Source organism: Cricetulus griseus, chromosome 6, assembly GCF_003668045.3.
Source record: "Cricetulus griseus strain 17A/GY chromosome 6, alternate assembly CriGri-PICRH-1.0, whole genome shotgun sequence".
Classification (NCBI taxonomy): Eukaryota; Metazoa; Chordata; class Mammalia; order Rodentia; family Cricetidae; genus Cricetulus; species Cricetulus griseus.
The window spans coordinates 105,947,038-105,964,394 of NC_048599.1; the positions used below are offsets into that span (position 1 = coordinate 105,947,038).

The 17,357-nt window shown below is 40.8% G+C and overlaps 1 protein-coding gene across 2 annotated transcripts; it reads right to left on the minus strand.

Annotated features, from left to right (window-relative positions):
* Positions 1–8,813: 8,813 nt before the first annotated feature.
* On the minus strand, positions 8,814–15,616 carry G6pc2 (glucose-6-phosphatase catalytic subunit 2). Of its 2 annotated transcripts, XM_027420055.1 has the most exons (5): positions 15,399–15,616; positions 14,752–14,861; positions 13,260–13,371; positions 10,478–10,593; positions 8,814–9,325 (listed from the first exon to the last, which is right to left on the minus strand). In XM_027420055.1, the coding sequence occupies exons 1-5, from the start codon at positions 15,614–15,616 to the stop codon at positions 8,814–8,816; spliced, it is 1,068 nt and encodes a 355-aa protein (XP_027275856.1). The 2 variants fall into 2 exon arrangements, with proteins under 2 accessions (XP_027275856.1, XP_027275857.1); XM_027420056.1 differs by lacking the exon at positions 10,478–10,593 and having other exon boundaries at positions 9,301–9,325.
* Positions 15,617–17,357: the final 1,741 nt, after the last annotated feature.

Sequence of the window (17,357 nt, forward strand, 5' to 3'; positions counted from 1 at the left end):
TCTTTGCTCCATCAAAACCTCCCATATCTCTTTCAAATTCTTGGTCCCTTCTCATTAATTGTTGCTACATACATATGCATGTATTTGTATATATTCTTAAAACATGCATCACCGGCTCAGTCTGTATATTGTTGCTTCCATGTATGTTTTCAGGGCTGATCATTTGTTATTGAATAACCAGTTGGTTGAGAGATGCACAATCAGTAAATTATGGAAACATTAGTTCAAATATAGTGGCACTTTTTCTCATACATCGAACATTTCCAACCCCACCAAAACAAAAACAAAAAAAAAATCCCCTCTTTCACTCAGCCTAGTATTTTTTTTAATATCTGCTAAGTATCTCTTGTAGCAAGAATTTTCATCTTACGGTATGAGGAAGAATGGAATTGGTAATTTAATTATAAGAACAATCAGTGGGCATGAAGTCTATGAATATTCTCATGTTAATAATTTTGCCTCATTATATCAGTTGAATTATTTCACATCTTCATGTATTTCCTTTCATAGCTATAAAACTTGAATTTTAATTGGTATAGAATGTTTTAAAGGCCAGAATGTATTTTATAGATCCAAAATTGTTTAACAAAAGAGCAAATTTCAAATAGGGTTAGAATTTATAGCCTTGTTCTACTCATTAAGTAAAAGTAAAACAGTATCTGTGAAATACATTCGCCACAGCCTTCCCTATCAACTTTCTTGCTCCTTTTTATAGAGAAATGGCAACAATAACCCTGTAAGTCTTCCACCAAGACAGTGCTTCCCAAGAGCAAATAAAGGAGGAATCTGAGGAAATGTTACTGTTTGAATCTAAAATGTTCCCCATAAGCTGTTTGTAGCTGGGGGTGAGGGGTTATAGAACCTTTAGAAGATGGGCCCTGGCTGGACAAAGTGGGTGATGGGAATGGGCAGAGGTGGGCCTTTAAGTTGATAACCATTTCCCATCTCCACACTGCTTCTTGATTCATGGGAATGTAAGCAAGCAGCTGCAACCAGCTCTTGCCACCGTGGATCCACCTGCTGCCATGCTTCCTTAAACAGGGAAGCAAAGTAAGTCTTTCCTCCCTTAAGTTGGTTCTTGGGCTTTGGGTAGCAGTGATGAGAAGTGACTAATATAGGGAGCCAAAGAATATTATATTTGATTGGCTATGAACCAGAGGCACAGCTGGGATGAGCTTTCTGATCTTAGGCTGTGCTGCACGACTTAGTTAAGACTTTAGCAAAGAATTATTCTGCTTAATGGATGAAGTATTAAATTACCCTCTAAATTCACACCTCTCTATCCATAGATTAGTGTACTTCTCAGACTTCAGGAGTTTCTTTGTGCAGTGGATCGTGACTAATGCAGAAACTCACAACTGGTTAAAGAAAACACGTGACTGTGGAGTGCTCAGCCACAAATGGGACATCTATAGTAAACTGCCCCTCTCCCAAAGCTCAGGGATCATGGAGGAAGAAGAGGTGAATAGACTGGAAGAGCCAGAAGTTGAAGAGGATTGGAGCAAAAAGATGTTTTCTGGAATGACAGGACTACTGTATTCATGAACTCACAGCAGGTGTGTTTGCCTGCACATGATCAAACCAGTCATTCTAGCATGGAAGAGTATGGGGTGTGGTTCATGGTCCCAACCCACAGACAAGGATGCATGGGCAGTTTATTCCTTTTAAGTGAGGAAAGTCATTTTCCTTTAAGGCTGTGGCCTCTGGTAGGTTGACCAGGCTCTTGTGGATGGCCTCACACTTATGAGTATAGGGGGAGCACAAATTGGACTCACTCAATGGGTGCCCTGGTTTGTTTTCTGTCGTTATGATAAAACATTAACCTAAAACAGCTTGGGGTCAGAGGAGGGTTTATTTGGCTTACAGGTTGCAGTTCGTCATCGAAGGAAGCCAAAGCAGAAGGTGAAGGCACACAGGGGTAGATCTGAAAAGGCTTAGGGGGAAGCAGTGAATATAGGCTCAATTTTGAATGCTTGGTCTGAAGTTGATGTGACTGGGGAGGATTAGGTGTGGAGAGGTATATTACTGGGGGTGGGCTTTGAAGTATCCAAAGCCTATGCCATTCCCAGTTAGTATATTTTCTCTCCTCTGCCTCATGCCTGTGTGATCAGATATAGGTTCTCAACTCCTGCTCCAGTACCATGTCTGTCTGCCTGTTGCCAGTCCCCATCATGATAGCCACAGACTCTTGCCTTCTGGAACCATGAGCCCCTAAATTCAGTGCTTTCTTTTATAAGTTGCCTTGGTTATAGTGTCTCGTCAAAGCAAGAGAAAAAATAACTAAGAATTATGATATATTATATGAAATTCTCAAAGAACAAAATATTTTTTTTAAGTTTAGTAAACTTACACCACCTTCTAAATGGTCTCAGAATGACAGTCTAGAGATAGATTGGAATGTAAGACTGATGACACTTGTTCAAGGTGATGACTGATAAGCTCCATGAAGTTCTTTGTGCATCTACCCCCTGTATTCTAATGCTATTTGGTCTACTCAAATTGAGCTATAATTGTGCCTCTTGATTGGCCAGGATGAGAAAGGCATGAACATGCCAAAGCTAAGAGAATAAGATGCACAGTAGTAATACCTCAGGACAGGCAGAATACTTGCTTCTCCTTTTGTTTTTAAGGCAATGAAGTTTTTATACAGGAAAGTATTGACAGCTCCACTACTCTTTCACCCAACCAAACTTCCTAATGGCAGAGCTAGGAATAACTGTGAAGAAAAAGTATCTCTAAGACCACATGTTTTTCATGCAGATTGCTAAACTTGGAGATTTCAGCATTTGTTGCAGGCAGTGGTGGGTAAAACAGCATCCAGTGAAAGCAGGATGCGTGGTCACGGAAGACAGCCTGGGCAACACTGTTTAGGAAGCAGAGCCTGGAACCTGGAAAGTCGATTTTAGAATGGGAGTGAGAGTTGTGATTGAGCCAACAATGTGCTATAGTAGAAAAGAGCGGTGAGGGGGACTCTTTTCTTTCGGAGGTGGGTTCTTTCTCATGTACCTATGTCACCTGCTCTTCCTACATGGTTCCCAGGAGATCCCAGAGAAGAGGTCAGCCCTCATCTAGCCCAGCAATGGAAATGAGACGATGGACACTGGGAGCCAAGGTAACCCCTGAGCTGTGTCACAAACCTGACCCAGCAGGACCCCAGCTGCCACATTCATCCATCTCCTGACCCTGTCCTGGCAGCCTCTCAGAGGGGGCCATGCGGTCTTTGAACTGAAGACAGAGTGTCTTCAGAAATCACGTGGCAAAATGTTGGTGGAAAAGGAAAGATCCTAGGAAACTCACACCAAAAGAGAGTTAATTCGTTTCTCGCTAACCTTTATAACCTCAATCTTTGAGTTTTCTCCCTACCTTTGTGAGATCATACTTCTGTGCTGCCTAAAGAAATGAGATGTGGTTCCTTTTAAATCATTACTGCAATCTCCATCAAAGGACAGCAAAGACAGTAATTAGTACTCTTCACAAACCAGCCTCACATAAACTGCATTTGTCCTTGGCTGAGCCCTAAATGAAGCATTTATTCTTAAAATTTTCTCCTGAGTTGTCACTGGAGTTGCTTCTGGATCTTTCTACCATTCAAGTTCTTTTCATAGAAGCAGGATAAGAACTTCAAAGCATCACCTGACAAAGTAGCATCACCTGACTTTTATGGGGGTGGGGTGGGGGGGAGTCATCAGATGACACATTAAAGATAAGGGAATGGTTAGGACTGGCTCTCTAGTTCCTAGGCGACATTAGATTCAGGTATGCATCCAAAAATGCTGTGTACAGTTTGCAAGAAGACCAAGACTATTGATGAGGGCAAAGTCTTCAGGGCAGCTGGATCCTTGGAGAGCTTTTGTAACTCTAGATTCTCAATGACCACAGAAGCACTGGGATCAGACATATACGTATGCTAAACTAGGAAATCTTGGTCAGGAAGTCATCCAGTTATCCAGAATATGGCCAAGAATTATGGGTAAAGCACACAACTTTGTTGCCATGTCAGGTTCCCAAGACATGGTGCAGGGAGAATGAGCCCAGACACTCAATTTGGAGCAACAAAGCTGAGTTCAGGGAGACCAAGGTGCAAGACCTCAGAGGATGGAATCAGAGGAAGGGGTATGGCCTCTGCAGAGGTTCCTATGGAAAATGCTGCAGAGCCCAATGTCAACCTGCTACAGACTCACCTTAATGTAGTTTGGGATAGAAGACAACATAAATTTTGTTTTGCTTTTCACACAAAAGCACTGGGGTTCGACTTGTAATATCCAATCCAGGAGCTACTAGACATACATTTAAATGAACTAAGAATAAATTACGTTTTATACTTGTGCTAGCTATTTTTATGTCAACTTAATACACAAACTAGAGTCATCTGTAAGGAGAGAACCTCAGTCGAGAAAATGCATCCATAAGATCCGGCTGTAATGGCCCAGCCCATTGTGGGTGGTGTCATCCCTGGGCTGGTGGTCCTGGGTTCTATAAGAAAGCAAACTGAACAAGCCATGAGGAAGAAGCCAGTAAGAAGCACATGGCTTCCACATCAGCTCCTGCTCCAGGTTCCTGCCCTGTTTGAGTTCCTGTCCTGACTTCCTTTCATGATACACAGCAATATGAAGTATAAGCCAAACAAAGCCTTTTCTCCTCAACTTGCTTTTGGTCATGGTGTTTCATTGCAGCAATAGAAACCCTAAGACAATACCCTTCCTCAGTTGTATTAGCCACATTTTTAAGAGCTTAATATTCACATGAACTATAATATTATACAGAAGCAAGTATCTTTATCATTCTAAAAAGTTCAATTAAAAACTGCTAGGAAAGTAGTTTCAATATATTTAATGAGTCAAAACATTATTATTATTATTATTATTATTATTATTATTATTATTATTATTGGTTTTTCGAGACAGGGTTTCTCTTTGTAGCTTTGGAGCCTATCCTGGCACTCTCTCTGGAGATCAGGCTGGCCTCGAACTCACAGACATCCACCTGCTTCTGCCTCCCAAGTGCTGGGATTAAAGGCGTGCGCCACCAACGCCTGGCAAAACTTGATTTTTTTTAACAAGAGTTTTTTGTGTGTGTCCATTTGGTCTCAACTTTTATGTTAAAAATTTGGACCTGTAAAATTTAGTTTATATAGAGACATACACACAGAGATGGTACCAACTTAAACTTCTAAGGGAGAAGCCCAATCTAAGGGCTATCGAAAGAAAGAGACTCAACATTCTTCTTGGTTGATAGTTTTAGCAATAATAAATTCCCTTGCATTTCTTCTCAATGCATGTTTGATTGGGACAGCTTCTCAAGTCACTTGTCTAGATTTTATCATCTTGACAGCTCATGATATTGGCATTTTTCTCTTGAATATGCAGATGCGTAGACACTGTGAATAGATGGATACAGCGAGTCAAATGAGCTCAATTTTGCTTATTTCTTGTGAATAAATTGAAAGCCGAAGTTTTCTCCATCATGATTAAAATCAGGCATTTTCTCCAAGGCTGTACAGAGCTGTTCCTCTTGCTGCCTAAGCAATTTCAATCACAAAAGCAAATTGCCTCCATATGGATTCCTCCAGGAGATTTCAACTTGATGGAAAGAAAAATCTCCTCACTGGGGACTCAGAGGCTTCATAGTAGACAAGGGTAGAGTTGCTGGAGATTAATTATTGAAAATAAGCCATGCCTCATCCCATTTCCCCTCTGAGGATCACATGTCATCTAACAGACAGCTGTGTAGGGTAGCTGAAGAAAGCTCCTCTATGGGGACCTACAGGGAATGCCTGGTAGAGTGGGCACAGCAGCATAATCCCCTGCCAATTGATGCCCTAGTCTCCTCAGGCCCACGTGAAAGCAGGCTCACAGTGTACTTGGATGCAGGATTCAAGATGAACATTATTGACTCTGTAGGAAACTTAAAAAAAAAAGGCTCAGAGGGAAGTAGAAGTAGGCCTCTTTAGTTAATGTGTCTTGTAAAACCAACAGTACATTTTCTATAAATACACTTAGAAAGCAGCCAATTATTAGGTATTAGTGATGTTATTTTCCATGATGACTATCAACTGGTATGTTTTCATACATGTTTATGACCTATTTAATATAGCATCACATAAGAGAAGAATTACAGACTGCACTGTAGGAGACCACAGGTCACCAACATGCAGCAAAGTTAGACTCACAGTCTTTGAACTTGATCAGAAAGACATCGTTATCAACTGGAAGTCTAGAATTCAATGAGGAAGAAAAAAACCTTTCTGAGAAGTTTTTGGTGTAATATTAATAGCCCATAAATAATTTTGTAAAGCACAGAGATTAGTCCAATAAGCAGATGCACAAGTATTTAATAGTTTTTCTGAGGTAGAATTTGATTTTCCTGATTTTGAAAGACTTGATTCCTAAAAGTAAAATATGGGGAAACCACAGTGAAGAAATGAGGCCTTTCTGTGTTGTGCTTGTTGTGCCCAGACTCTGAACCCCTCAAAACCACCAAGAGACCCGATCCAATGCAAAAGCAAAGAGTTTTGTTTTGTTTTGTTTTGTTTTTATTAACAAGTTAACCGGGATTAACTCGGGTCCTCCGTCTGTCCAACACAGTGGGTTGAGCAAGAAGGACCCTGAGCAGCGGTGGGGCCGGGAATATATTGGGGTAGAGCAAGAGGAGTGTCTGGGGGGTCTGCTAGTTGCATAGCAACAGTCTCAGGATTGGTGCACCTCCAGGCTTGGGCAACCTGTCCTGAGCTGCAGAAGGGTTGCTATGCCTAGAAGTCGTCCCAGGGTGGTTGCTATGCTCTGTATTCCCCTATTATCAGTTAAGCACATCCCAGAGGCTGTCAGGTAACTTCTGATTGGTTCCTTGCCACATGTAGGCTATCTGGCTTCCTAGTGATTAGGGCAAGGTGGGGCAAGGTCAGAAATCCGGAAACTCAGCAATGTGTGCTGAGTCAGAAGCCTACATCTTGCTGGGTCTTTTCTGCAACCTGTCATGGCTGCCAAAGCAGGGGGCTGAGTGAGGGTCTCGGCCCTTCATTCTGGTAAACAGTAATCCAGTGGGTTGACTTCAGCAGGGTTTATTGAAACATTGACAAGCACTAACACTGATCAGAGACCAGCAGTTCCAGGTGCAGACAGGAGCTTGCTCTACTCTTTTGCCCTGGATCTACTTGTGTGTCACATATACAGCTATTGCTGGCCTAGAAACGACTCAGAGGGCTGGGTGTTGGTGGCACATGCCTTTAATCCCAGCACTCAGGAGGCAGAGGCAGGCGGATCTCTGTGAGTTCGAGGCCAGCCTGCTCTCCAGATCAAGTGCCAGGATAGGCTCCAAAGCTACACAGAGAAACCCTGTCTCGAAAAAAAAGAAAAAAAAAAGAAAAAAAAGAGAAAAGACTCTGTATTCTGGACTAAGTCAAATAGATGTGGCATTTTAATGCCATTTCTGAAAAGAAAAATAGTGTCATATGGCAATCATAGACTATAAATAAATGCATTTACTCTTAATGATTTTTTTAACCTCTTAAAGTTAAAGAAGTAAGTAATTGTTAGATTTCTGCTGCAGCCATTGGTGATGAAATACGAAACTTCGGAACAACCCACGTGGAGTTTATTGAAAAGGGGGGAAGGAGATGGGGCTGGATTGTTAGCCAACCCAAGAAGAGACAGAGAGAGGGAGGCTGGGGAGTTGGAACGTTTAAAGGGAAGACCGCGCATGCCCGGTGAGGTTCTATGCATGTGCACAGTCCTCACACAGGTCCATGATAAAGTGACATGGTGATGGCATGGCAGTCCCTGTGTGTGCCCCACCCATCGTCAGGGGATGGGGTCAGCCTGGTGTCTGTCCTAACAGTAATTGTCACAGAGATATGTATTAGAATTCTCAGGTTCTAATTCTGGTTTTAACATAGCATCATTACAGGCAAGTTTCTTGATATGAATGGACCCCCATTTCCTTATCTGACAAGTGAGGAGATAGGATTTGACTGTGGATACCTCTAAAAGGCCCACGGGAGCCAGAAGCAGTCAGGCCTTAGGATGATTGAGGTATCAGACACTGGAGGATCTGTTGAGTGCTATAGAGTATGATAAAAAAAAAGGGGGAGCCATCATGAATGAAAGGTTCAGGCTTTAATCTGATCGGCTCTACCTCCTTAAGAAACAGACCACACCCCCTGACAACAGTCAGGGCACGCACAGGGATGTGCCATCACCACATCACCCATCCCGCATTTACAGCTTGCGTGAGGACTCTGGGCATTCGTGAACCTCAGAGCGCATGCGCAGTCTTCCCTTTAAACGTTCCAACTTCCCTGCTTTGCTCGCTCTCTGCTTCTTCGCTCTCTTTTCTCCCATCTATGTGCTTTCTCTGCCTCTCTATGGCGACCGGCCATGGCGGTCAGCCATTAACCCTTTTTCTCTTCTCTTTTAGTCTCCCTACTCTGCCAGGCCTATAATAAAATGGTTAATATGTCTCATCTTGCGCCTTCCTCTTTTTCTTTATATCTAATTTAAACAAAAACATAACAATGCTTACTGGGACATCCAGCATTCAGTCCCTGTCCATTGTCTCTACACGGGTTATGCTTACTCTGTGTTGCCATATTGTCAGGTTTGTCAACAAAATGTGGATGTGATTATATCTGGTCAAATACTGTTACTTTAAATGACACTGAGAAAGCTGATTAAATTTATGTCTGTGGGTGGGGCAGGCCCTGTGGTCACCATGTTGTGACCTCTGCAGAGAGGGTTCCAGTATCTCCCCCCTGTGGCTCTACTGAGGAATGCAGGAAGTAGGTGATCCTGGGACCACAAAACACAGCAGGTACAGCTCTATTTAGTCTTTTTCTCACTGGCTCTCATAAACATATGGACACAGTAAGGAATCAGAGCCACCACAGTCAGCGGGATGGATGCACTTTTACAAAAAGACAAGAGGTAAAATAAAGGTTCCCTGTGAGTCGGGATCTTGATGAAGTGATAGAGTTGCAATGTGGCCAGTGAGGTGATGGCACAGAGCAACTGGAAGCTCAGCTTGTCGCCATTTTCTCCCTGGCAGCTCTTAAGGAACATTTCTGAGTTGATGGCAAAACCCAAGCCAAAGAGGACTCCAAGGTTTCTCACAAGTCCAGCAAAAGGCGTGCTGTCAATGTGGATCCAGTCTGGGTTGGCACACCACTTTTTGGCTATGGGCACAGACCACAGCAGGTCAATGTCAAGCAGCCTGAGAAGCAGGTAAAAGCCAAGTGCAAATAGGAAGAGGAAGATGTTGGTCTTCAGGTACACATTCAAGTTGGCCATGTGGATTCCTGGAGTATGTTCAAAGGCCTCTGCTACTAGCATCCCTAGGGATTACAAAGAGATGCTGGCATGAGTGTGTGACCCTGAGCCCTTCAGGAATCTCTCCCCTCTGCACTGTGGAGGGCTTTAGACAGCCAGGTCCTAACAATTTCCTAAAGTGTTTTCAGATAGGGCAGTTCCTTAGTCTTTCAACTACCTACATTGGCCAAGAAGGATCAGTTCAAAGTCAGTAGCATTGAAAAACAACCCATTTTGCAGGCAGAACACTGAGCAATACAAAGCAGCCACTAAGTGGAGTTAAGCCATGCTTTAAGAACTTAGATAACTCAGACAGAGTGTCATGGTTGTGGGTTGTGGGATCTTTATGAAAGTCCCCCAATAGCCCAGTGTAAGACATGACGGTTTGGAAGATGGACTTCACTTAAATTATACCTCAGAAAAACCCATCTCACCATGCAGTTATCCTTTTACACCATCGAGAGAGAGAGTGTCAGCATGAACACAGATACTCAGGAGTGTGGTGACATCTTGTTTGTGCTGTAACAAATAAAGCTTGCCTGAAATTCAGAGTGCAGAGCTAGCCACTAGTTAGCCATAAAGGCCAGGCAGTGGTAGCACACACCTTTAATCCCAGCACTCGGGAGGCAGAGGCAAACAGATCTCTGTGAGTTCAAGGGCACCTTGGCCTATAGGAGATTGATTCAGTCTAAAAGAGAATCAGAGCCAGATAGTGGTGGTTCACACCTTTGATCCCAGCACTTGGGATCACATGCCTTTAATCTGAGCACTAGGGAGGTAGAGACAGGAGTGATATAGCTGGGTGAAGAGAGGAATAAAAGGCGGGAGGAGACAGGAGCTCATTCAGTCTGAGGATTCATAGAGATAGGATTGCCCCTTTGGTCTAAGCATTGGTGGAGGTAAGAACCCCAGTGGCTGACTGCTCTGCTTCTCTGATCTTCCAGCTTTCACCCTTGATAGCTGACTCCGGGTTTTTAACATTAAGACTAATTAGAATTCACACTACACAGGAGAGAGGAGGTAAATCACCTAAGCCCCTGTGGTAGCATTTGTGTTAGTGGCTTGATAGAACTACCTCTGACACCAGAAAACCAATGACCAGGGAGCATCTGACACCATAATTTGGCAAACAAAGCAACGGTGAACTAACACAACTAGACATAAGAGACCATATTTACCACCAATGATTCCGAGGATAACCTGATGGGGGAAATGTGTTGCTATGAATACTCTGGAGATGCAGACACTGACTTGAATCAACCAGAAAACACTCCAAAGGCAGGACCAGGTCAGTCTGTGATGGAAAATAGACACATGCGTGAATAGCAGAGAAATCATGGCACCTATAAACTTAGGTGGGTGACACCTGATAGTTCTTATGGGAATCTTCTAGGCACCACAGAACACAGTTGAGAGTCTCTTTTTCCACACACCCTCATGTCTCCCATAGGATTCAAAAGCTTAAGCACCGGACTTCACATTCCTCAATGCTATCTTCTAAGACTTTAATAATAAATGTTGAAAAGGAAAGCATTTAAGTCAAACTCCCAGCATGGAGGAGAGGGATGTGGGCATGAAGTCCTACTCCAACAGAGGAGCTATTGACCTTTGACAGTCTCGGAGAGGGGGAGAGTTAGTTTTGTTGTTGTTTTTAAGTGTGTGACACCTGGTAAGACCCCCTTGTTCCAGTCAGGCTCCATACCCAAGAATAGTTGAGCGACACAATTTTCTCTTGATGAGATTAAGAGAGAAAGAGATAGAGAAAGACAGAGAGACAGAGACCTAAAATTAGATTGGTAAGGAGGTAGGGGTGGACCTGGGAGAAGTTGAATGAGCAGAGAATTAATATCAAGACACATTGTATAAAATTCTCGACGAATTATATTATTCTTAAAGAGGAAGGCATTTTGATGACCTTGAGATAGGAAAAAAGGAACAAGAAAAGTTCAGGTGTGTGTGTATGTGTGTGGGGGAGATGAGTAGTATCCAGAATAATCAAGAATAAACCATATAGATTTTTTGTTCTTGTCATTTATGCTCTCTGCCCTCCACTCTCAGCTTTTCTTTGTTTGGAAAAAAAATACTGGAGAGGCAGCATCCATTTAGGTGAAAAGTTCATGGATGTTCCACTGAGCCCATGACTTCACTGTGTAATCTCACAGACTCTCAGGGGCCCTGATCATTGTATGAAGTACAGAAAAAGGAAGAACAAGAAAATATGCTGTATACATTCAATTGGAAGATGAAATGTACAAAAAAAAAAAAACAATTCGGAACACTGAAATCCTTTTTTTTTTTTTTTTAAGCTGTATTTAGTGCTAGGAATTCTCAAATGGTTTATTGTTGACAACCAGACCCACATTTAGTTATAGCAAAACCAAAGATTAAAAAGAAGAATGAGCCGGGCGTTGGTGGTGCACGCCTTTAATCCCAGCACTCGGGAGACAGAGGCAGGAAGATCTCTGTGAGTTCGAGGCCAGCCTGGTCTCCAGATCAAGTGCCAGGATAGGCTCCAAAGCTACACAGAGAAACCCTGTCTCGAAAAACCAAAAAAAAAAAAAAAAAAAAAAAAAAAAAAAAAAAAAGAAAGAAAAAAGAAAAAAAAAGAAAGGAAAAAGAAAAAGAAATGAGTCTGTCAAAGGAGAGGTATCAGTGTTCATCCCAGCACATTTCCTTTTAAAGATTCAATTGATTTTTATTTTATGTGCATGAGTGTGTTGCTTGCATGTATGTATAGAACACCATGTGGGTGTCCCTGGTGCCCTTGGAGGCCAGAAGAGGGTATCAGATCATCTGTAACTGCTGTTATGGATGGTTGTGAGCCATCCTGTGGGTTCTGGGCCCCTTGCCAGATCAGCCAGTGCTTTTAACCAGTGAGCCATCTCTTCAGCTCCCATTCTCTAAATTTTTATAGTTGAAGAAAATATTGCCGATACAAACATCAAAGAGGAATAGGAGCGTCTTTTTAGAACAAACATTTTTCTAGGATTGTTAATTCCAGGAAAGAATGGCCTGCATAGACTTATTTCTTACATTATTCATCCCTCTTAAGAAGTTGAATAGTGTTTTCAATTCTTTATTTTAGAAGAAATTTTATATACTGGTAATGGCTGCATATCAGATTTTTTTAAAGGTTGACATGTTTTCTTTCTATAACTAAATTTTGGTCTGCTTATCAACAGTATAACATCTGAGGATTCCTGGCACTGAATGTATTTTTTTTAATGGTTGGATTTTAACATTTGGTAAGATTTTTTGCATGTTTCTGCTTCTAATCAAAACTTACAATTTATGATTAAAGTGGTGTTTGGGATTTCTTTAATTACAAAGAATTTCAAAAGAAGTACAGAAGAAAAAGGCCAATTTCTACAATGGTGCGTTATCTTAAAGTTCTGTATGGGTCTACACATTAAGAAATCTGTTGGCAGTAAATCTAACATGTGAATTTAATTTTGCCTCTAGAATGTTTTAATTAAAAAGACTGCATAGATTTTAACAGCTAGAATATATTTTAGTGATCTTAAAAGCATTGGGTGTTCAAAATAGGAAGCATAATTTCACTAGATAAATCAATGCATTCAAGAGCAACGACAATTCTTAAAATTTTAAGTTAATCTTAAGGCAAGAGAACATGCATGCAAAAATGTTTCCTTATGCAATTTTAGATGACTTGTTTATGAGGTATCAAAATAATAATTGAATTTTGGAATCCCAAAGGCGTATTTAGCAAGTCATTAATCAGATAAACATTTCCAACTCAATTATAAAAGTGGAAATAGCTGTGAGTTAATTAGGACATAGTCTTAAAGCAGAATATTCATTTTCCACTCATTCTGCTACATGGGCTGTGAAAGAACAGAATAAGTACATTTCATTTAACAACTAAGAATGTATTAAAATGAATATTTAGAAACGACTTCACATATTTAACACTGTCTTGTCAATGTGAAGCATGCTGACCTGTGCAGAGTGACAGAGGACTTATCCAGCCTGCTGACAGTGTAGCTGAGGGCAGCGGTTACCATGACATACCAGACACATGATGAGCCCATTGCATGACCAGATGGACTTCCTGTAACAAGCATTGTTCAAAAAGTGGTTAATTAAGTATCAGGATCAAAAATGAAACAATAGGATGTTATATTTGCCATGAAAATTACAATAATGGGTTAGTATGTACTGTGTAGAAGTAGATAAAAGTTGAGTCAATTTGAGACTCAAATTCACCATTTCAAAAACACTTTTTTAAAAAAGGAAAGGACATAGAGAAAATTGCTAGAAATATCTGATTTTTTTCCTCTTGGTCCTTAAATAGCCCCCTCTTGATCATTAATAATATGAATAATAATGGTTAGAGTTAAAATTGCCATGGCAAATATAGGGAAAGTGACTTCTCAAACAATTCCCCATGACATAATAGGGCCGTGAGAAGCTGTGAATATCATGAACTTACATCATATATAATAAGCCATAACTTTCTGTAATTCTACCTTAATGTTCTTTAATGAAAATGCTCTCCTCCAGATTTTCAAGCTGATTGGATTCTGCAAATCAATATATTCAAGTATAATTAAGAGCATGGGCAGTTGCACCCAAATCTAACATAATCTTACTCATTCTTCATATGTTTTTTTTCAATTGACAAGAAAATTAAAGTACTTCTGCTGAATCTTGGATCGATTTATTTTCCTTAAGCTAACAGGCTATTGTCTTCTGCCTGTGGTTTACCTATTGACTCACAAACAACCGCTGTGCACATGCAGAAACCAGAATATTGTGGCCACTGCTGTGAGAATCTTTGCTAAACAATGGAGAATCCAATCCACAAAGACACTAAAGGGGGTGTGAATCTTGACAGAAAACATCCGCCATCAGGCCTTTCCTTACTACCAGAACTGATGCATTTCCTATATTGTTTTACTTTTAACCACTTTACTTAGTTGTTGGACATAACTTTTCACCCAGCAGAAAGCCACTCAGGTTAAATATCAAACCGTCTTAAAAAAACAACAACAACAACAAAAAAAAAACAAAGCATTAGTCACTTTTTTTGTTAAACATAGATACACTCATTTTTCACTGTATGTAGGAATTCTCTTTCTCTCTCATCTCATATCCTTTGAAAAACATTTCACAGGATGGAATGGACAGAAAATTCTAGGATAAAGGAAAAAAAGCATTTCATACCAAACCATTCCTTCAAAAAGTAAATACCTAAATATAAAATGATTTGGGACATATTCTCCCCACATAATCTTTCACAAACAGTAATATAGAATTTGACCATTCATAAAATTCTTTCCTTCCTCATTAGCAATTTTTACAATAAATGTTAAGCATCCCCACTCATGACATTTTCTTTGAGATCCTAGATACCGTATGATTATAGGGTGCTAATCACTATAAAGACTTAGAATAGCTTCTGGAAAATGAGGTTTCTTTAATTGCTTACCTGGGCCTGTTTCACATGTAGTAGGAAACTGTTCAAGACATGGGCTTGAGTGATTTGGGTAAATCTGAGTTTCTTGGATCCACCAGTAAGGACGATGCCCAAATAATATCCTGTAATTAAATGCATATACTTAAATACAACAGTTAACTAAGTGGAGACTTGTGATTCTTGTAAAAAAAAATGACTCAAGTAATGAGTCAAGGAGGAAAACTCATAATTAAAATGCCCGTAAATAACTTGGGTTTTAGTCTCTCATCATTACAGAGAATGGTAGTACCTGGGGTTTGGACACCCTCGTCTCCCATGAACAAGGAATTCCTGTGGGTGCTTTGGGTACTTAGAGTGGGACTATCAAAGTGGTCCTTAGAATCATCAATGCCACTACTGTACTGCTAACTTCTTGGTTAGCATGGCACATGTGTTAGTGGCTTTTGGAATCACTTGTAATTCAGTTGAAGTAAATATTTCTATGCTTTTTGTAAGTTCTACTTAGGAATCCGGAGTTTCAAAGTAACCAATTTGTTTGGAATATATTCCAAGTCAAAGTGCACACACCTGAAGCTTGCTCATTAAGCTAAAATTACACATTTAAGAATAAATTTTAGGAAAAATAAAAAACAAAAAATAAAACAAATCAGCAGTCTTACCATTTGAATATAAGGTTGAACCAGTCTCCTATGACTGCTACCCATATCATCTTGGTCCCAACAGTCTGATTCAGTTGAAACCAAAGTGGAAAGTAAATAGAAAAGATATTCCGGAGGTCTCCAACATTGGACATAAAATTTAGAAAATTGTAGTAGGCCCTATAGTCTTTCTGTAGATGTTGAATGATCAGTACTCTGCTCCTATGAAGGAAATCCATCTAGACAAGCTGCAGTTCTAACCCTGAAGCAACTGGAGTGGCAGAACTCTAAGTTTGGCCGCCTTTATATGGTGCCCTTGTGATGTGTTAAGCCGTCACTGTGCCACATGATGCTGACCATCTGTGGAGAAAGCACGATGGTTCTCCTCCCTTCAAAAAGTTCACCTGTTTATGACTTTAGTTGGTGGAAAAGATGTGCGTACGGTACATGCTGATCTGGGGCAATTTGGGGGCAATTTGGAGAGAAGTACACGGATTTCTTCTGCCTCCCCCTTTTGTATGAACAGTTGGATCGTGTTTGCTTGAAATTTTTCACACAGTTCATTTCCCTCAAGGGCAGACATTAGCAATCTCTATGCTTGGCTAGCAGACTACATAAATAATTATTCTGTGTCAAATAAGCCTCAAAGCCATGCATTTTAATTTCAGATAGACTGTGGCTTTCCGACTGTTCTACTGCATCTTTCAGGAAAATGAGAGAGTGAAATTTTCATTTGAAAATTTTTATGATTCGACAGATTAATTTCTGATCACAGATTTCTAAAACAACAAATGATTGGGTAGGTCTTCACTAACAAAGAATGACAGGATATATATGGGACAAAGAAGAGGATACAGAGAGTACATAAACTCAGGAGGGAAATGTGTTGTTCACATGTTTGATTGTGGGACCAAAAAAAAAAAATAGAAGCAAAAAAAATAAAATAAAGTAAAATCCAAAAAACAAAACAAAACCCAGACTTCTTTGGACTTATTTGGGTAACAGAAATGTGATAGGAATAAACTATTGTTATCATTATTATTATTACAATGTATGTCTGTCTGTTTATGGGTGCCCTCAGTGCAGTGTATTTGTAGAGGTCAGAGGACAACGTTCAGGAATCAGTTCTGTTTTCACCTAGGATTCCAGGGCATGAACCCAGGACATCTCGCTGGTGGAGTAAGCACTCTTACTGCAGAGCTATCTTCCTGTCTCTGCATTTATTTATTTATTTATTTATTTATTTATTTATTTATTTATTTATTTATTTATTTAGGTTTTTCTAGACAGGGTTTCTCTGTGTAGCTTTGGAGCCTATCCTGGCACTCGCTCTGGAGACCAGGCTGGCCTCGAATTCACAGAGATCCGCCTGCCTCTGCCTCCCGAGTGCTGGGATTAAAGGCGTGCGCCACCAACGCCCCGCCTCTGTATTGTTTTTAACTAGCTAGAGAATACAGCTGTGAGGTTTGGAAAACTGCACTTGTGACAAAGATAGAAATCAACCATCAAGGGCTTCCTACCAATAAGGGATTTTCAACCATTTGGCTTGTTGAAAATTGCTCGTTAGAAATAAGTTCGAAGCACCCAAACAAACATACATTGAGAGTGCATCGTGGAGACCTAGGTGCCCCTGTAAGCGCGAGATTCTGCTTCTGTCTAGCAGGGTTGGGGAGGAGGCAATTAAACCCTTCCAGGTGCTGAAGGTGCTGCCAGTAATGCACTATTCATCCCTCCATTCGGATAGCTGTCTGTGAATCAGCCTCCTTTACTAGAAACTGTCTTCACTGGCTACAGCTGTCACTGTGATGCTCTTCTAACGATATCCCGTCATTCTACAGGCTCAGTGTTATAGGCATGCAGCCCCTATGGGTACTTCGTTGACCTCTGTTGCCTCCCCTGGGACAAATGATTGAATGGACATTAAAATATTTGGGGGCACTTTACAGTGAGCATAGTTCTTTTGATAAGGGGGAAATGGGA